General features: G+C 48.3%; 1 protein-coding gene across 1 annotated transcript; it reads right to left on the bottom strand.

The window, feature by feature from the left end:
* Positions 1-11,346: 11,346 nt before the first annotated feature.
* Positions 11,347-19,131, bottom strand: nfatc4 (nuclear factor of activated T cells 4). The gene is made up of 13 exons (XM_064933182.1): positions 18,579-19,131; positions 16,628-16,791; positions 15,072-15,581; positions 14,805-14,980; positions 14,523-14,685; positions 14,311-14,411; positions 14,101-14,202; positions 13,731-13,918; positions 13,128-13,268; positions 12,897-12,952; positions 12,683-12,809; positions 11,805-12,503; positions 11,347-11,646 (listed from the first exon to the last, which is right to left on the bottom strand). The coding sequence occupies exons 1-13, from the start codon at positions 18,757-18,759 to the stop codon at positions 11,576-11,578; spliced, it is 2,679 nt and encodes an 892-aa protein (XP_064789254.1). The 5' UTR covers positions 18,760-19,131; the 3' UTR covers positions 11,347-11,575.
* Between the last annotated feature and the right edge of the window lie 1,795 nt (positions 19,132-20,926).

Here is a 20,926-nt window from a genome sequence, read left to right as displayed (position 1 = left end):
CTGAAGATGCTGCTGCTATGCTGGGCCTGAAGATGCTGCTGCTATGCTGGGCCTGAAGATGCTGCTGCTATGCTGGGCCTGAAGTCTTGTCTAGTGTGTCTGGCTGTATTTTGTGAGACTCACCTTCAGCGCCATTTGGAATCACCCTCTCTAAAGAAGCATTCACTGGTTGACGCCACCAGGCAACTACAGGATAATATCTGCTCTCATCTACTTTCGTACTGATCAGCAGTTTGTCTGTATGCTGTGTGTGATGGATGAACACAGGAGCCATGCTACCGTCTCAGCTGCAGCAGAGAAGACAGACAGACAGACAGACAGACAGACAGACAGACAGACAGGTGGGGCTTGTCATAGCATTCACACACCCCATAGGGCCCATTGGATATTTCAGGGAGACAGGGAAGTGCTGTATTTTTTAAAGGGCGTGTTCTTTTTGTGTGCAAAAGGAAATATTGTCATCAAATGCATGGTCTTAATTTGGAGACTGGAGAATAATGCATCAAACATACACGTTTATGTCTGTCTGTAACACTAAAGCTATCAATAGAGGGAGACAAATGACTGCAGTGTTTTGGGGAAATTCACAAGACAACAATCAAATCATTATTTTCAATAAATATGTGGAAATGTATATTTTCAAACAATGCCTGGAAAGCTGACATGAAATGTCTAGTTCCCTTTCAGTCGGTCACTCGGTATAAAATACTATGGGGAATCAACGACCAATCATATTCACCTGAAGAAAGCTGAAATCACGCCCAACGGGCAAATGGATGCCTAGCCCGCCCTCGAAGCCCCAGTATTATGCCCAGGAAGTGGGGCTTCGAGGGCAGGCTAGGCATCCATTCCCTAAATTCTTTGCTCTTCAGCTCGCCTGAAGGAAGAACGTGTCACGCAATTTGCTAACTTTTCAACATTTGTACTTAGGTGTCTGTTAGTGGAGAGAGGGTACTTGTCCCCCTAGATGTTGTGAGTTTTGGGTCTTGGTATCTGTTTTTGGGTTTGCTAAAATTGAACTACTTTTTGCTCTGCTTGTGTAACCAGTGCTTCCTTGCTTGAGTAAGATGACCAGTGGTAAGAGTAAGTTCAAAAAGGCTAACCAGCCGAGTTTGAATCTCCGACTATGCCCTAGGACAAGGGTACTCAACTCTTACCCTACGAGGCCCAGAGCCTGCTGGTTTTCTGTTCTACCTGATAACACACCTGATATCCCATATCTATATCAGTCTCTGATTCCCTGATTAGAGGGGAACAATGAAACAATGCAGTTGAACTGGCTTCGAGGTCCAGAGTTGAGTTTGAGGGCCCTAGGACATGTAAAGATACTCATGAGTGCTGTCTGGGGTGGAAACACGCACAGGAGGCTTTGGCTCAGACCAGTTTGTGTGACCATTGTTTCTGGCTGGGCTCAACTTCCATTGGGTGTCGGGCTAACTTTGTGGAAAAGATTGGGGCTGCTGGCGAAGGGTCTTCGGGTTAAGCAACCTCAAGAATGGGGTTGTCGGAGGTCAGGAGAGAGCAGCAGCGGTGGTCGGAGTTGATAGGGGTGTCATCCCAGGCAAGTGAGGCTCCATCCAGTGTGAATAGGATTACATCAGTCCGGGGCAGCCTAAAGCCCAGCTCTGGATTCAGTGGGGGAGAGTGACCATTGGTTGTTAACGCGTCTTTGATGGAGCTGTGTCGTAGGGCGGAAACCATCTGGGGGTGGATTGTACATCTTCTCCCCCAGGTTGGGGGAAGGTATTTACTTCCTGTCCATGCAGCGGTGAAGGATTGCTTACCCCTGTTTAAAGATTTCTCTCATGACCTAAAGGCAACCTCAGATTCCCCTCATTCAGCCAGGCTGGTGCTACCAGGTTATGGGGAGTTCATGAATGTAGAGGGTATGGAGGAGGCGAGGATCGTTTGCACATCGCCAATGGGTGGAAAGCTGGCGAGTTACTTAGTTCCAGAGTCTAACAATGGGGCTATTCCTAGCACGGTGCTTCTGAATAAACAATGTCGTTTATCAGCAGATCAGCTGGTTGCAGTTCTTGAGAGGAACAGGCAGATGTATTTGGATGAGTCAGTTTCGTCAACAAGGTTGTTTGGCTCAGCTATGGAGTCCTTACAGGCCCGTTTCGAGGAGGTAAAAACTGGTTCTTCCACAGCACAGGGAAAGAGCAGATCTCATGACCCTAGCTGCAGGCCGAGGGAGGAGTTATGTTCTCGGGGCCCACCTCCCCAAGAATTTACTGTGGCAACAGTGCTCCCAAGTGGCTAGGTCAATGGGGGCAACTTACTGGTTTCCGAAGTTCCCGAATCCGGTGTGATCTGGGTATCAGAATGGCTGTACCACGTAAGCACATTGTTTCTACCCAAGGTTCCTCAGTGTTCAGGGGTATCGAGAGTGAGGTATCGTCCAGGTGTGGACATAATAAACACAGATCCTTCCCCACATTCAGACACATAGTTGTCAAGGGTGGTGGAGACTAAAAAAATGATGACAAATAAATTGAATATCCCAGTCCTCAGGGTGGCGCTCTGCCCCTTAAGGACATAATGTATGGGAGACTGGGAGCATGTTCCGTCCAGTGGCGGGCATATGCAGTTTCACCATGGGTGACAGTGACTAAGGGGTACCACCTGGACAGTGACTAAGGGGTACCACCTGGACAGTGACTAAGGGGTACCACCTGGACAGTGACTAAGGGGTACCACCTGGACAGTGACTAAGGGGTACCACCTGGACAGTGACTAAGGGGTACCACCTGGACAGTGACTAAGGGGTACCACCTGGACAGTGACTAAGGGGTACCACCTGGACAGTGACTAAGGGGTACCACCTGGACAGTGACTAAGGGGTACCACCTGCCGTTTGCTGTGCATCCTCCTCCTTTCGTGGCGGTCCTAGCACCTGTCGTCTTCAAAAGCAGGCTATTCGGGTGGTTCCAGTGTCAGAAGTATAGAGCGGTTGGTGCAGCCGGTACTTCTTAGTTCCCAAGAGCGATTGTGTTGTGTCCCATCCTGGACTTGAGTGTTTTAAACAAGCACCTCAAGGTCCGCAAGTTTAGGATTGACAGCCATTCCCCGGGGTCTTGTACTCTGGTGGTGCGGTTCCTGAAAACCGTGCGCCGGCTCAGGCCAGTTTCTAAGCCTTTGGCACCTTCCATGGAGGGAAGCCTCTATTTGAACCATTGGAGTCTGTGGACCTGAAGGTCCTTTCCTACAAGACTGCCCTGCTCATGGCCTTGGTGTCGGCCAAGGGCGTTGGGGATCTCCATGCGCTCTCAGTACACGTGGAAGGGAGCCTGGTGGATAGGAGCGTTGGGCTAGTAACCGAAAGGTTGCTGGATCGAATCCCCAAGGTAAAAATCTGTTACTTTGCCCCTGAGCAAGGCAGTTAAACCGCTGTTCCACCGGTGCCAAGGACGTGGATGTCGATTATGGCAGCACCCCACACCTCTCTGATTCAGAGAGGTTGGGTTAAATGTGGAAGACACATTTCAGTTGAATGCATTCAGTTGTACAACTAACTAGGTCTTTCCCTTCCTGTTTGGAACTTGCGCCTGGCGACTCCAAAGTGATGTTACATCCGAATGCAGGTTTTGCTCCCAGGGTTATGCCTACGTCTTACAGGTCCCTGGCTTTCAAGCTGTTCACTTTCTCACCTCCTTCATTTGCTTCCAGTCAACAATGGAGGTTGCATAGCCTGTGTCCGGTGCATGCTTTACGCACATACAGAGCCTTCGGAAAGTATTCAGACGCCTTGACTTTTTCCACATTTTGTTATGCTACAGCCTTATTCTAAAATTGATGAAATTGTTTTTTTCTCTCTCATCAATCTACACACAACACCCCACAATGACAAAGCAAAAACAGGTTTAGACATTTTTGCTAATTTATATATATAAAAAAAATGAAATATCACATTTACATAAGTATTCAGACCCTTTACTCAGTACTTTGTTGGCACATCTGTATTTGGGGAGTTTCTCCCATTCTTCTCTGCAGATCCTCTCAAGCTCTGTCAGGTTGGATGGGTAGCATTGCTGCACAGCTATTCACAGGTCTCTCCAGAGAGGTTTGATCGTGTTCAAGTCCGGGATCTGGCTGGGCAACTCAAGGACATTCAGAGACTTGTCCCAAAGCCACTCCTGCATTGTCTTGGCTGTGTGCTTAGGGTCGTTGCCCTGTTGGAATGTGAACCTTCGCCCCAGTCTGAGGTCCTGAGCGCTCTGCAGCAGATTTTCATCAAGGATCTCTCTGTACTTTGATCCGTTCATCTTTGCCTCGATCTTGACTAGTCTCCCAGACCCTGCTGCTGAAAAACATCCCCACAGCATGATGCTGCCACCACCATGCTTCTCCATACGGATGGTGTCTGGTTTCCTCCAGACACTTGGCTTTCAGGCCAAAGAGTTCAATCTTGGTTTCATCAGACCAGAGAATCTGGTTTCTCATGGTCTGAGTCTTTTGGTGCCTTTTGGCAAACTCCAAGCAGGCTGTCATGTGCCTTTTACTGAGGATTGGCTTCCATACGGCCGCTCTACCATAAAGGCCTGATTGGTGTAGTGCTGCAGAGATGGGTTGTCCTTCTGGAAGATTTTCCCATCTCCTCAGAGGAATTTCAATGCTGCAGTCTTTTTTTGGTACCCTTCCCCAGATCGGTGCCTGTCTTGGAGCTCTACGGACAATTCCTTCGACCTCATGGCTTTGTTTTTGCTCTGACATGCACTGTCATCTGTGGACCTTATATAGACAGATGTTTGCCTTTCCAAATCATGTCCAAACAATTGAATTTACCACAGGTGGACTCCAATCAAGTTGTAGAAACATCCTAAGGATAATCAATGGAAACAGGATGCACCAATTTCAAGTCTCATAGCAAAGGGTCTGAATACTTATGTTAAAACCTGTTTTCACTTTGTCATTATGGGGTATTCTGTGTAGATTGCTGAGGAATTTGTTTCATTTAATCCATTTTAGAATAAGGCTGTAATGTAACAAATGTTAAAAGTCAAGGGGTCTGAATACTTTCCGAAGGCACTGTATATGGATAGGACCAAGGATATCCCAGTTCGTGACCAACTTTTTGTCTGTTTCGCTAATCCAGCTCAAGGTAGGGAGATTTTCTAAGCAGTGTCTTTCTCATTGGATTGCGGAGGCTATCTCAATGGAATATGACTGCAAAGGACAAGGGTTGGTGTACATGCTCACTCCACTATGGGTGTGGTGGCTGCTTGGGCGTTGTTCAGGTGCATGATGATTGGTGATATCTGTGCTGCAGCAAGTTGGGTTTCCCAACATAACTTTGAGGATTTATCGCTTGGATGTAACTGATCCCAGTGTGCCTCACATGGTTATCATGGCTGGGTCCAGGAGTGGGTATTAGGCAGCGCACGGGTTGCGCATTTATCCTGGTTACCACAGTTTCCTCTGGGTTTGAGCCTTTGGCTGCCATGGTTGCGCACGAGTACACAGTCTCCAGGTTACTGCAGGTTACTCTCTGCGTCTCCCATCAGCACTCTGCACAGGCAACAATGGAGGACAGTGAGAGGATCTGTACTGAGCTGATACACTCCATAGAGAGAAGGTGCTGTGAGGTGTGAGAGCTGATCAGAGCCCAGGAGAAGACTGCAGTGAGTCAGCCTGAAGGACTCACACAGAGACTGGAGCAGGAAGCTGATCTGAGGAAGAAACACTGAACTGGAGCACCTTTCACACACAGAGGATCACATTCCTCCAGGTATTAAGTATTACATGTAAAAAAAGTTTTTTAAACACAGTGATTGCATGTTGATGGATTTCTAATTTGTATCATTTTGTATCCTCTCACTGTTCCCTCTGTAGATATGGTCGTCTCTATACGCCCCTCCTGAAACTCCAGACCAATCCAGTGGCCCTGTGGGTCAGACCTATCGGTCTGAACTAACAGAGAGACAGGAAGACATTCTGAAAGAGAATTGGCTTCAGATTTTAAGAGCAGGTGTGACACTGATATGTCTGATATTCCACACCACTACATAAATAGAACTTGGCAGTGGTACATAACCTATTTCATAAAACTGGGGGGAAAATGATATTTCTCTTCAATCGTTTTTCTAAAATGGATTGGTGCATAATTGTTGATCGCCCTTTGTTGATCAGGGGTGTGGGCATGGGTGGGCCTGGGTTGACACAGGCCCGCCCCCTGGGGAGCCAGGCCCTGCCAGGTCCACCCAATCAGATTGAGCCCTTTGTTGTTATTAATTGAAAACTTTCCCCATCTGCAGTCAATACAATGGAGATTATGTACATCCCAGAGCCCCTCTCAGAGAAATACTTCACAAATATATCTAAAATCAATTATCTATTTCATTCAATTGTGCATCCATGTCTTTCTTCACTGTCACCGGCAGACACTGTTGCTAAAAAAACAGCTAAAATGAAAGTATAAATCTATGTTATTACACAAAATGTAAGGTCTATTCTACACTAATCACATGTCGTAAGTACCTCTGTTATGTTTCCTCCCTCTCCTCTCTCCATAGATTTCTGTCAGCTCACATTGGATCCAAACACAGCATTCTACAATCTCCACCTGACTGAAAGAGACCAGGAAGTGACAATGAAGGAGCCCAAACCGTGCCTCAACCACACAGACAGGTTTCACAGTATCCAGGTGCTGTGTAGAGAGGCTGCTGTTACTGGGAGGTAGAGTGGAGCGGGAAGAGGCCCTACATACCAGTCTTATACAAGGACATCAGGAGGACGGGCTTTGGTCCAGAAGCCCAGTTTGGCCTCATAATGAGAAGTCCTGGAATTTACTCTGCGTCAAATAAGCCTGTAGTTTCCTACATAACAACATAGAGACTAAACTATCTGACCCCGAGTCCTCTAGGATAAGAGTGTACCTGGATCACAGGGCAGGATATCTGTCCTTCTACAGCGTCTCTGACACAATGAGCCTCCATAGAGTCCAGACTGCATTCACTCAGACACTTAAGCCTAGCTTTAGGCTGTATGCATACATGGGCCTAATGAAACTTACTTATCTTCAGTGATAATAGATGTTACCCTCAGGAGGAGAGAGATCGGCTATTCAAGCACACACAAAACCATATCCACAAACAGACCAATAACACACATTTACTTCCGGTTGGAGCGAGCGGCCGCATCTACACTTCGGTCCGCAGGTAGTATAACTTTTTATAACTTTTCATTACATCTCGTTATAGTACAACGGTTTGATTTGTCTAATCTTAGCAATTTCTTCTTAGCCAGCTACATAGCCGTCCTTGTATCAACGACAATTGCATAATTATCGTATTTCGTCGTCCTAACGTATCTGCCCAGCAGCTAGCTAAGCAGCTAAGCAGCTAGCTAACATCCACTGTCCACTAGCACTGTAGTAACTATTACACTCAACTGAACGACTCGATTAGCGTAGTGTCAGCTAGCTACATAGTTGTCTTCGTATCCAAGATAATTGTGCAGTTTAGAGTGTGTAGACTTAGAGTGATTATCTTAATTTACCGAGGTTAGCTAGCCAGCTATTTGTCGTCCTTAACGTAGGAAATGCTGCTAGCTAGCTAGCCAACATGCTGCTAGCTAGCTAGCCAACAGCTAGCCAACCTCTACCGAATTGAACTCCAACTACCCGGTCAACATTCCGCGTCGTTCCACAGGTAGTATCACATTTTCATTTCACTTCATTACAGTACAACGGTTTGATTTGTTTGATCGTAGCTAGCCAGCTACATAGCCGTCTTTGTATCTAAGACAATTGTGTAGTCTAGAGCGATTTTCTAGGTTAGCTTTCTAGGTTAGCTGGCCAGCTATTGTCGTTCTTCTACTGTTTGAATAGCAGCACCGTAGTAACTATTACAGTACAACGGTTTGTTTTGTTTGATCGTAGCTAGCTAGATACATAGCCGTCTTTGTATCTAAGACAATTGTGTAGCCTAGAGCGATTTTCTAGGTTAGCCAGCCAGCTATTGTCGTTCTTTTAAGTAACGGAACGCAATCAACCTTGCTAGCTAGCCAGCTAGCCCCCGAATAGCAGCACTGTAGAAACTATTACACTCGACGGAACGACTTGATTAGTGTAGTGTCAACATCGCAGCCACTACCAGCTAGCCTACTCCAGCAGTACTGTTTCATTTCAATCATTTTAGTCAATAAGATTCTTGCTACGTAAGCTTAACTTTCTGAACATTCGAGACGTGTAGTCCACTTGTCATTCCAATCTCCTTTGCATTAGCGTAGCCTCTTCTGTACCCTGTTAACTATGTGTCTATCTATCCCTGTTCTCTCCTCTCTGCACAGACCATACAAACGCTCCACACCGCGTGGCCGCGGCCACCCTAATCTGGTGGTCCCAGCGCGCACGACCCACGTGGAGTTCCTGGTCTCCGGTAGCCTCTGGAACTGCCGATCTGCGGCCAACAAGGCAGAGTTCATCTCAGCCTATGCCTCCCTCCAGTCCCTCGACTTCCTGGCACTGACGGAAACATGGATCACCACAGATAACACTGCTACTCCTACTGCTCTCTTTCGTCCACCCACGTGTTCTCGCACACCCCGAGAGCTTCTGGTCAGCGGGGTGGTGGCACCGGGATCCTCATCTCTCCCAAGTGGTCATTCTCTCTCTCTCCCCTTACCCATCTATCTATCGCCTCCTTTGAATTCCATGCTGTCACAGTTACCAGCCCTTTCAAGCTTAACATTCTTATCATTTATCGCCCTCCAGGTTCCCTCGGAGAGTTCATCAATGAGCTTGATGCCTTGATAAGCTCCTTTCCTGAGGACGGCTCACCTCTCACAGTCCTGGGCGACTTTAACCTCCCCACGTCTACCTTTGACTCATTCCTCTCTGCCTCCTTCTTTCCACTCCTCTCCTCTTTGACCTCACCCTCTCACCTTCCCCCTACTCACAAGGCAGGCAATACGCTCGACCTCATCTTTACTAGATGCTGTTCTTCCACTAACCTCACTGCAACTCCTCCAAGTCTCCGACCACTACCTTGTATCCTTTTCCCTCTCGCTCTCATCCAACACTTCCCACACTGCCCCTACTCGGATGGTATCGCGCCGTCCCAACCTTCGCTCTCTCTCCCCCGCTACTCTTTCCTCTTCCATCCTTTCATCTCTTCCCTCTGCTCATACCTTCTCCAACCTTTCTCCTGACTCTGCCTCCTCAACCCTCCTCTCTTCCCTTTCTGCATCCTTTGACTCTCTATGTCCCCTATCCTCCAGGCCGGCTCGGTCCTCCCCTCCCGCTCCGTGGCTCGATGACTCATTGCGAGCTCACAGAACAGAGCTCCGGGCAGCCGAGCGGAAATGGAGGAAAACCCGCCTCCCTGCGGACCTGGCATCCTTTCACTCCTCCTCTCTACATTTTCCTCCTCTGTCTCTGCTGCTAAAGCCACTTTCTACCACTCTAAATTCCAAGCATCTGCCTCTAACCCTAGGAAGCTCTTTGCCACCTTCTCCTCCCTTCTGAATCCTCCTCCCCCTCCCCCCTCCTCCCTCTCTGCAGATGACTTCGTCAACCATTTTGAAAAGAAGGTCGACGACATCCGATCCTCGTTTGCTAAGTCAAACGACACCGCTGGTTCTGCTCACACTGCCCTACCCTGTGCTCTGACCTCTTTCTCCCCTCTCTCTCCAGATGAAATCTCGCTTCTTGTGACGGCCGGCCGCCCAACAACCTGCCCGCTCGACCCTATCCCCTCCTCTCTCCTCCAGACCATTTCCGGGGACCTTCTCCCTTACCTCACCTCGCTCATCAACTCATCCCTGACCGCTGGCTACGTCCCTTCCGTCTTCAAGAGAGCGAGAGTTGCACCCCTTCTGAAGAAACCTACACTCGATCCCTCCGATGTCAACAACTACAGACCAGTATCCCTTCTTTCTTTTCTCTCCAAAACTCTTGAACGTGCCGTCCTTGGCCAGCTCTCCCTCTATCTCTCTCAGAATGACCTTCTTGATCCAAATCAGTCAGGTTTCAAGACTAGTCATTCAACTGAGACTGCTCTTCTCTGCATCACGGAGGCGCTCCGCACTGCTAAAGCTAACTCTCTCTCCTCTGCTCTCATCCTTCTAGACCTATCGGCTGCCTTCGATACTGTGAACCATCAGATCCTCCTCTCCACCCTCTCCGAGTTGGGCATCTCCGGCGCGGCCCACGCTTGGATTGCGTCCTACCTGACAGGTCGCTCCTACCAGGTGGCGTGGCGAGAATCTGTCTCCCTCGCCACGCGCTCTCACCACTGGTGTCCCCCAGGGCTCTGTTCTAGGCCCTCTCCTATTCTCGCTATACACCAAGTCACTTGGCTCTGTCATAACCTCACATGGTCTCTCCTATCATTGCTATGCAGACGACACACAATTAATCTTCTCCTTTCCCCCTTCTGATGACCAGGTGGCGAATCGCATCTCTGCATGTCTGGCAGACATATCAGTGTGGATGACGGATCACCACCTCAAGCTGAACCTCGGCAAGACGGAGCTGCTCTTCCTCCCGGGGAAGGACTGCCCGTTCCATGATCTCGCCATCACGGTTGACAACTCCATTGTGTCCTCCTCCCAGAGCGCTAAGAACCTTGGCGTGATCCTGGACAACACCCTGTCGTTCTCAACCAACATCATGGCGGTGGCCCGTTCCTGTAGGTTCATGCTCTACAACATCCGCAGAGTACGACCCTGCCTCACCCAGGAAGCGGCGCAGGTCCTAATCCAGGCACTTGTCATCTCCCGTCTGGATTACTGCAACTCGCTGTTGGCTGGGCTCCCTGCCTGTGCCATTAAACCCCTACAACTCATCCAGAACGCCGCAGCCCGTCTGGTGTTCAACCTTCCCAAGTTCTCTCACGTCACCCCGCTCCTCCGCTCTCCCACTGGCTTCCAGTTGAAGCTCGCATCCGCTACAAGACCATGGTGCTTGCCTACGGAGCTGTGAGGGGAACGGCACCGCAGTACCTCCAGGCTCTGATCAGGCCCTACACCCAAGCAAGGGCACTGCGTTCATCCTCCTCTGGCCTGCTCGCCTCCCTACCATTGAGGAAGTACAGTTCCCGCTCAGCCCAGTCAAAACTGTTCGCTGCTCTGGCCCCCCAATGGTGGAACAAACTCCCTCACGACGCCAGGACAGCGGAGTCAATCACCACCTTCCGGAGACACCTGAAACCCCACCTCTTCAAGGAATACCTAGGATAGGATAAGTATTCCTTCTCACCCCCCCCTTAATGACTTAGATGCACTATTGTAAAGTGGCTGTTCCACTGGATGTCAGAAGGTGAATTCACCAATTTGTAAGTCGCTCTGGATAAGAGCGTCTGCTAAATGACTTAAATGTAAATGTAATGTAAAATGTACTTGTATAATTTATATTGAAAACTGGTTAAAAACATTAGTCTCCCTTATATAAATGGTAAAAATGTATCTGTAATCATACTTACAACTGTGCCCTTGCCATTTAATCCCCATTCAGTATTGTCATATTTGAGCAATACATCATAAACCAAGTGCATAGAAAAAGGTGTGATGTGGTAGTAATAAAGCGCTTCATACTATAACAACTGAACCAGACAGGACAGTACTGAGCTTGTCATCCTGGTTGGCTGTCCGTCTGTGAGCCCGACTGGAACGATCTGATGTCTTCTCCTATGAACTCATTCACTGTAGTCAAAAAGACACAGCAGCCAGTCAGACGTTTAGACATTCATTTATGCTGTATATCAATCCATCAAACATGTTATATTATATGTATTGTTATTATTGTAACAATGGAGATCAATACCAATTAGAACTTCGTACTGTACATGCAAACTTCTCACCTTCCTCTAATGTAATGTGGTGAATAGATGATGAGCTGGCAAATTCCAGGGGGGTCGTCTGCATTTTCGACCCAGCCTGAGCCTCCCTTTCCCGAGGTCCCCTGCCCTGGTGGTCCCATACCTCGTTGTGGGAGTATGGTGGTGGGTAGAAGTCCTGATACGGGCTGGAGTTGGAAGGAGGCGAGGGGCAGACCTCCTGAGGGTAGGGGTAGTGGGGGTAGGGTGAGGTAGTCATGGGGGGAAGAGAGGAGGAGGAGATGGGGCTGCCTGCGGGGAAGGGACTCAGAGAGGAGGAGTGGGAGGGAGAGGGGGAGGAGGACAGGTATGGGGAGTCCAGCCATGGGGAGGGAGAGGGAGGTTGGGAGACTCTGGGGTACAGGGGAGGCAGTAGCTCGGTGAAGCCCAGCTCCAAGTTCTCAAAGCTGGGGCGTCTTTCTGACAAAGAACCTCTGCTGTCACCCACAGCTTCAGGCTTGTGGCAGTACTCCTCCTGGTAGCCATGGCCTTGGTAGGGGGGAGAGTAGGCTGAAGGGTAGGGGGGCAGGTGCAAAGCTAGCCCTCTCTCCTTGGGCGTGGGATCATTCCTCAGGTGCAGACCCCTGTCCACCCTGCTGGGCTCCCCCATGGAGCAGAGTGTCACCCCCTCCAGGGGCAAGACAGAGGGATGCGAGAGCAGAGGGTCGTCCTCTTTAAACATGACTGAGGGCGAGAGAGAGAGAGAGAGTGAAAGTGAGAGAGGGAGAGAAAATAAGTGGTAATAAGCCCCTAACCTCGTAGATAGATACCATCAGGATAAATTGTTCAAAATGAACCAAAAGCAAAAAAGATAGTTCCAGTCTAAGCTGAGAGACTGATGGATGAAGTGAAGGGAGACTCACCCGGCAGGTACTTGAAACAGTGAGTGCTGCTCCTTTTCCTCTTCCCGTTGGAGACATAAAGGCACACAGATACTGGGCGGTTCACAGACAGGTCACCATAGGCTGGAATTTGCACACACAGCAAGCACTGTGGGATGACAATATGAACAATGTACATTACAGTTTTAATACATGTGCGCTGAAACACAAATAGACCCAGAAACATACTATTTACCTCACTACTGTTGTCACGGTCAACATGTGCCTCCTCTTCCCACTGTAGCTTTCCATCTGGTAAATATGGATATTAATTATACCTAATTTCATGGATGGTGCACATTGAAGAAAAGAAGAACACGCACACACAAATGTTATGTTATCCTATCTTTGTGGGAACCTAAAATTAATTTTCATTAAAAATCCTATATTCCCTAACTTCTCACTTCCCCTATCCCGAACCCCTTACCTGTCCCTCTTTCCATAAAAAGCACTCTGGACATGGGCAGGAAGTTAGATCCACCCAACAGTAGCTCCTCCCCTCCTTCCACAGAGCAAGATATGACACTGACTGACTCCACCACTGGCAACTCCTGAGCAGAGCGCTGGGCTGAGGAGACACAGAGAGACAGAGAAACACAGCGAGACACAGCGAGACACAGAGAGACACAGAGAAACACAGCGAGACACAGAGAGACACAGCGAGACACAGAGAGACACAGACAAACACAGAGAGACACAGAGAGACACAGAGAGACACAGAGAGACACAGAGAGACACAGAGAGAGAGAGAGAGGACAGAATACAGATGATTCACTAGGATGTTCAGAAACCTTATCAAAATACAAGCTCAAAGTAAGAGACTGGACAGGGAGAAAAAAAAAGTTTTGCATTGTCACAATGTGTTGTTTTACAGGGTCAGCCACAGCACCCCTAGAACAAATTAGGATTAGGTGCCTTGCTCAAAAGGGATATCGACTGATTTTTCACCTTGTTGACTCAGGTATTCAAACCAGCAACCCTTCAGTTACTGGCCCAACGCTCTAACCGTTAGGCTACCTGCCATACTTACAGCACTCAATAGGCACGGAGGTAACCTGCAGGGCCAGCATCCGTCCAGGTGGGGCCACGGGAAGGCCAAGGGGGAGGTGGGTACGGAACACTAGGCGCACACGCGTGTTTTTCCTCCCTACATCTGTCTCTCCTTTCCTCAGCTCGATGTCCGAGTTCCTCAGCTTCAGAATGCCAGCGCAGTCAATGCTGAAACAGAGATAGGCTGTTATACTCAGCACACAGACAGACACTCACACAGTGCAAAATAGCACGTAAAAGTGCATCCTAGTATATACACACATACAGGAAAGCTATTATTTCTGCCTACTCAGTTACCCCATACAAAGCCGTTGATATCTATGAGCTTTATCTCTCTGGTAGATACTCACAGGGCAGTCATGTTGGTCTCTGGGTTGAGGGGGATGTCCAGTATTTTGGTGCCAGCCTGTACACTCTCCTGACTGGCAGTACCCACCATCTTACCTGTTACCCTGAGGATCAAAATAAGCATCTTAACAATAAAAACAAAAACACATCAAAACACTGATGTAGCACATACTATCATAGATTGATTGGTGTATTGTTGCACGGTAACCTACCTGTGTATCTGATAGAAAGGATGAGGCCGGATGGACCTGTCATCTGCTGTTCCCACAAACACCTGCAAAGAGAGGGGCTGTCTCTCTGTGTACCCAGTCAGCTGGGAGAGACAGAAAAGAGAGCTGTTGTTTAGATATATACTGTATATGTTAGTCTGGGATTGAAGCCATAAACAAATCAAGCTTTCTTTAATTTAATCAATTTATTATACCGTAACAACCGGATGTCCCCCTGGTGATGCCTTGACGGCTCCTCTGCTTCCTTCTGTCTCGTAGTGGGCTCGGTGGTGTGGGCGGGGCTGCACGTCAATACGCAACTCATATTGGTCAAACTGAGTTGGCAGTGGCCAATCAAGTGGCGGTAGAGCATTGGATCTGTAAGACAAATGGACCTGTCAGATGTGTGGGTGGAGCGGGCTATCCTGGCCATCCAAACAATACTAATGGCAAGTCAACACAGTGTTGAGGGATACTGTATAAACATAGTGTGTAACCTGAACATAGGGCTGTGGGCGCTGGCTCTGGTCCTCCCCCAGCCCAGAGCAGGGGGCACAGACAGGTAGTCCATGCCCATGGATGCAACCTCTCTCCTTTGCTGCAGTGGCTCTGGCAGTGGGCAGTGGGAGCTATGGGCTGGACCCTGCTCCTGCTCCACATCCCTGGGGGAGACCTGGAGGACACAAACAATGGATTTCTGGTTGAGCATCAAGACAAACCCCTATGGAACATAAGTTCTAAGAACCACCAGCCAGCCACCTTACCTGCTCCAGTGACGTCTTTCTAGTTTTCTGTGGAATGCTCAGCTCAAAGCTGCTGTTGTGAGCTTGTGACTGAGAGGTGGAGTCTTCTCCCTCCAGGGTACAGGAGTGGTCCTCAGAGTAGCTGCTCCTGCGGGACGTGCAGGGGGAGGCCAGAGGGGAGTTCCTGCGCTTCTTACCCCCCGGTGAGGTGGGCCGGGAGGAGGGTGACAGGCAGAAATGGGAGGTGACCTCATTGAGCTCCTCCTCCTCCACCAGCAGCGAATCACAGCTGGACGCAGGACTGAGCCAGCCGCGAGAGGAGGGGCTGGAGGCAGGGCTTGGGCTCAGGGACCCAGCGCCGGTGCTGCCTTCGCGGTAGCAGAATGGGTCCATTAGGGGAAGGTAGAGGCGCTCCCTGTCCCATCCACCTCCTGTGTCCCAGAAGTTACTTCCTGCTGGGGCAGTGTCATCCTCTGGGGAGATAGTGGTGATCTGGATGCTAGGGCACTCCAACACATGGGACTCTGACACCTGGGAGAGAGATGGGAGAGAGAGATGGGAGAGAGAGAGAGAGAGACAGAGAGAGAGCGAGAGAGAGAGAGAAACAGATAAGTTAGAACATTAACAATAGAGAAATGCAGGGACCATAATTTTTCCTGCCTACCCAACCGGTTCCGGTCAAACGCTACGCCACCCCCACGAATGTTAGTTTCTTCTCCGCAATGAGTGGGGATCTGAGTACCTCCCCAAAAATTTCTAGAATGCAAACACATTCTAACCGTTCTGATTGGTCCCATAACCCGATGGGTTGGGCCAGAGCCAGAACACACATGGGTAAAGTGGCATTTAGGAAATTTGTCAGGGGCGCAGCGCTCAATGGCACTGCGTCACTACAGACCCGAGTTCGATCCCAGGCTGTGTCACAACGGCTGTGACCAGGAGTCCCATAGGGCGGCGCACAATTGGCCCAGCGTCGTCCAGGTTAGGCGAGGATTTGGCCGGGGGGGCTTTACTTGGCTCATCGCACTCTAGCCACTCCTTGTGGAGGGCCGGACGCCTGCAGGCTGAATTCGGTCGTCAGGTGAACGGTGTTTCCTCCGACACATTGGTGCAGCTGGCTTCCGGGTTGAGAGGGCAGGTGTTGAGAAGCGCGGATTGGCAGGTCATGTTTCAGAGGACGCATGACTCAACATTCACCTCTCCCGAGCCCGTTTTGGAGTTGCAGCGATAAGACAAGATCGTAATTGAATATCACAAAATCATTCAAATAAAATATCGCTAAAATAAATAAACAATCGTAATTGGCTTTATTACTCTGATTGGTTACTGATGATCCAATCGTTGATGACTTTCTTTTGTACAACACCCTTCATTTTCACCACAAATGACTTCAATGATGACAGTCTCAGACTGAAGTATGTTGCGAACATAGAGCAGCGGAAGAATTGTTGGAGTCATCAGGCAACCATACTGTAGGGAACTGTATGGCTTTTAGCATAATTTATGACATACATTTATGAGTCACTGTTCCACTCTCACTGACCAGGAGAGTAACTGGACATCTCCGATTCGCTCACCTGTACAGATCTCGCTGGAAGGCTCTCATAGGTCCCACTGAACTCCCTCACCAAGGCACGTCTGGGGGGCGGGGAATGCATCCCAGCCCTTTGACTGGCTGAAGAATATGTTGGGGTAGGGATGCCGATTGGCTGGCCTACGTGAGTGGTATCCAGGTGGCTCTCTGTGACCAAACAAAAATGTTGGAGAGGGTTGTTAGTAGTTTGCCAGTTACAGGTTGACATGGTAAGCTTTAGCCTACTGAGTTCAACATAAAGAGATGGTACAGATCTAGAATACATTAAAGTTTCAGAGTAACCAGTTATGTCCACTACAACTATAAAAAGCATAACCTAACTCTATTGCTTCAGAAATAATGTAGAGGGGGCTTAAGGTTGTTTATAAAATAGGTAAGTAAATGTTCCATATTTGTGTTTTTACATCAAACATTTCCCTGCTGTGGTGCAATAGACAGTACGGGACAGTTAGGTTCACTGTAGAGCACTGTGTGCATCACTTTCCAGTATGGATCATTGGTCAGCCTAGTGCATCAGTTATAAGGTACAATATACACTGTGGTAACATCCCTAGGTTGGGGTGTGGTATACGTGTTGTATGCCAGTGTGGGCAGGAAATAAATGCTTTAGTGGGTGAGAGGGGTGTGTATCAAAATCTGAAAGGGGAAAGGAGTGAGGGGGAGAGGAGAGGGAGAACGGAGGGAGAGGAGAGGGATAGTAAATGGAGAGCAGAGGGAGAGTAGAGGGAGAGGAGAGGAGAGGGAGAGGGATAGTAAATGGAGAGCAGAGGGAGAGTAGAGAGAGAGGAGAGGAGAGGGAGAGGGAGAACGGAGGGAGAGGAGAGGGATACTAAATGGAGAGCAGAGGGAGAGTAGAGAGAGAGGAGAGGAGAGGGAGAGGGAGAACGGAGGGAGAGTAGAGGGAGAATGGAGGGAGAGGAGAGGCAGAACGGAGGGAGAGAAGAGGCAGAACGGAGGGAGAGGAGAGGGAGAACGGAAAGAGAATAGAGGGATAGTAGATGGAGAGGAGAGGAGAGGAGAGGAGAGGAGAGGAGAGGAGAGGAGAGGAGAGGAGAGGAGAGGAGAGGAGAGGAGAGGAGAGGAGAGGAGAGGAGAGGAGAGGAGAGGAGAGGAGAATGGAGGGAGGTGTGTATGTGGTGCATGCTCAGTAAACAGAGATTGCGGTTCCATCCAGATGGCAGCTGTTAACTCCACTCACACGCACAGCTGATTAAAACCACATTGAGTTCTGCTCTTACACACACAGACACAGACACAGACACACACACACACACACACACACACACACACACACACACACACACACACACACACACACACACACACACACACACACACACACACACACACACACACACACACACACACACACAATCATTCAATACACAGCACACATAGTAGGCTACAGAACACAAGAACTCCATGCACATGAACACACATCCCCCAGACACAGATAAGCACGTGTGCACATACAGTACATTCAGACCGGGGCTCTCCAACCCTGTTCCTGGAGAACTACTGTCCTGTAGTTTTTCAATCCAACTCCAATCTAGCGTGTCTGATTCTAATAATTAGCTGGTTGTCCAACCAAATCAGGTTAGTTAGTGAAAACCTACAGGAGGTTAGCTCTCAAAGAACAGGGTTGGAGAGCCCTGATCAGACACATAACTCATCTATACCTGGGTAGAGAGAGAGAGAACATTAGGCCAAATAATTGTACAAATAAATGATAAACTACTCAGAACAAGTCAACTAAATCATTCACATTATATACACCACACACAGGAATGTCTCTACGTTGTGGATGAGTTGCCTACATTGGGGACCATTGAACGGCCTTCAATCTTCCTTTCCTTATCTGTCAATCTCTCTCTCGGTCAATCTCTCCCACATTCACAAACATTCACACACACTATTCAAGAAAGGGTTCTAACCAGTATTGCTCGACTCTAGGAGCGACAGGGCGCTCTCTGTCCTCTCCCCCACGATAGTGTGCTCCTGGTCCGCGTTGCACAGCGGGGATGGGCCCCGGAGTTGGCGCGTCGGGTCCTCCTCAAAAACCAACTTGAACTCGAACTCCCCCTCCTCCCAACCAGAACCCGGCGCAGCCCCCATCCCCACAGCAAGCGAAAAAAAGTCTGCGAAACGTATGAAGAGAACTCCCAGTTGAACAGATAGTGTGATCTGCTGTGTTATTTCATAATGATAATTTCCTTGGTCCTTTTCATTCGAAGTTTTGGAGAAGACAGATTTAAATAAATATATCGTTTTGGAGAAGACAGATTTAAATAAATATATCGTTGAGTTCTTTGAAGTCCGTTAGCCATAGGACCGGTATCTATCTATTCCATCACAGGCTATCTATCAGTCTTTAATTCTAATGCTCTGTCGCCATCCTTTCTTCTATCCGACCAGAAAAAAAAGTGTATCAAATATTTTGTCGTCTTTTACCCTTAATTGCCTTTGGGTGAGTTGCCCAGCCCAGTTTGGACCGTTACTCGATCTCAATTGGACATTTCGTTTGTCAGTCAATGAGACCCTCTCACCCTCCCCTCTCCCCTTTTCCCCTGCCCGTGTCCATGAGCCGGGATGTTTCTTTTCACATACTGTGCTTAGTTTACGTTTAAAAAAATACTTTTCCCCAGTTCTTAACATAACTAATATGTTAAGTAGGCTATAGCCTATAGATTATTGCCTACATTTCCTCTGACAGTTTGACAGTACATCTTTGTATTTCCAGAAGTTTTCTGTTTTCGCTCCCTCCCTCAAACACCAAACTTTTTAAAGGTATCAACTCGAGTGTAAAAAAGTAATGAAGTGACCCTCTTGAGCCAGATGTTTGGCTGGTGGGCTGTTCCTCCTTGCTGTGGCCTCACTGTATGTCCCTGTGCTCTCTGTCATAAAAAGGACCATGATTCTTCGCTGTCATTCAGAGAGCATAAGGAGGCCAGGCTGTTTCCTGTGGTGTTTACATGATTTACCCCCTCTGTCTTGTCATCCTCCTTTCCTACTCCCATTACCCATCTCAGTCTTTTTCTTTTCCCTCCCCCATGTTACTCCCCTTGCTCTCCCAGGCTCACCCCCCTCCCTCTCTCCCTCCCTCTCTCTCCCTCCCTTGCAAGATCTGTTTCTCATTATCCTCTGTAGTCTGTACTCTGTCTGAGACGGGAGACGAAAAACTTAAATAAACATGCTCTCTCCCTCCCTCAACCCCTCTCTTTCCCTAGCCCCCCCCCCCCCTCCTCCTCCAGTTCTCACAATCATCATGTTATACTGGAGCTGGATGCTTTTTTCTCTCACTTTCTATCTTTCATACTCTTGGAGATGTGGGCATCTTCTATCCAAATGAAGATGATTATGTTTGGTGAATGTTTATGCGCAATCAAGATTGACTACAGACTGCTCATTATTTAGGGTAAAATATAGTTTATATTGTGGAGGATTTGGGATTTATTCTATAGGATTGTAGAATTATCTCGCCTTCATAAGGTCTTGGCAAGAGATAAAAATAGTTTTTTGGAGTTTATATAACCAGTAGGGCTTTATTTGGGAGGCATATGAGTGTTACAAATTAAAAGGATGCTAATGTGGGTCAAATCCTCAGGCTGGTTTTCAGTTGCTGTTGGATGTCAACGGTTGAATGTCAAATGAATTGACAGAGGAAGGAGGATATAACAATGTGGATATCTTGCCACCATGTGGTAGAAAGGTGGAACGGTCTTTCCACAGTATTGGAGATGATGGTGTAAATGCCTCAGTTTCCAACATATTCCTACATTATCTGAAGGAATGTTTTGAACGCAGTGAACAATCCAGACAAAATAACTCTCATCATATGTTCAGTATCTCCAAACACCAGTGTGAAGCATTTATGATAATATTTTAATATTTCAACTCACAGAGGAAATAGGCATACAGGTGATAACGACAGAGATGGAAGGACTGAACTAAAACCAGAGAAAGATAAGAACTGGATGGATGTTTTGGTGGCTGGGTGTACGTGTTAGACGGGAACTGAATAAAGATATCACATGAGTGTGATGCTAAGGACAATGCTTCTATACGCCTGGACAATGGAGTATCAATTTTCACTCACTTCTTACCTTACCCTCACTGCGTCCTGTTCTTACCTCGTGCCCCAAACCCAGGATATAATCAACATTCCTGCGTGAGTGTCAGAGCTCCGTGAGTGTCAGAGCTCCGTGAGTGTCAGAGCTCCGTGAGTGTCAGAGCTCCGTGAGTGAGTGTGTGCAAATCAAAGTTTATTGGTCTTGTACACAGA

Source organism: Oncorhynchus masou, chromosome 3 (genome assembly GCF_036934945.1).
Source record: "Oncorhynchus masou masou isolate Uvic2021 chromosome 3, UVic_Omas_1.1, whole genome shotgun sequence".
NCBI classification, from domain to species: Eukaryota; Metazoa; Chordata; class Actinopteri; order Salmoniformes; family Salmonidae; genus Oncorhynchus; species Oncorhynchus masou.
Note: the sequence above shows the minus strand (reverse complement) of the source record. Positions and strands in the feature narration are given on the sequence as shown.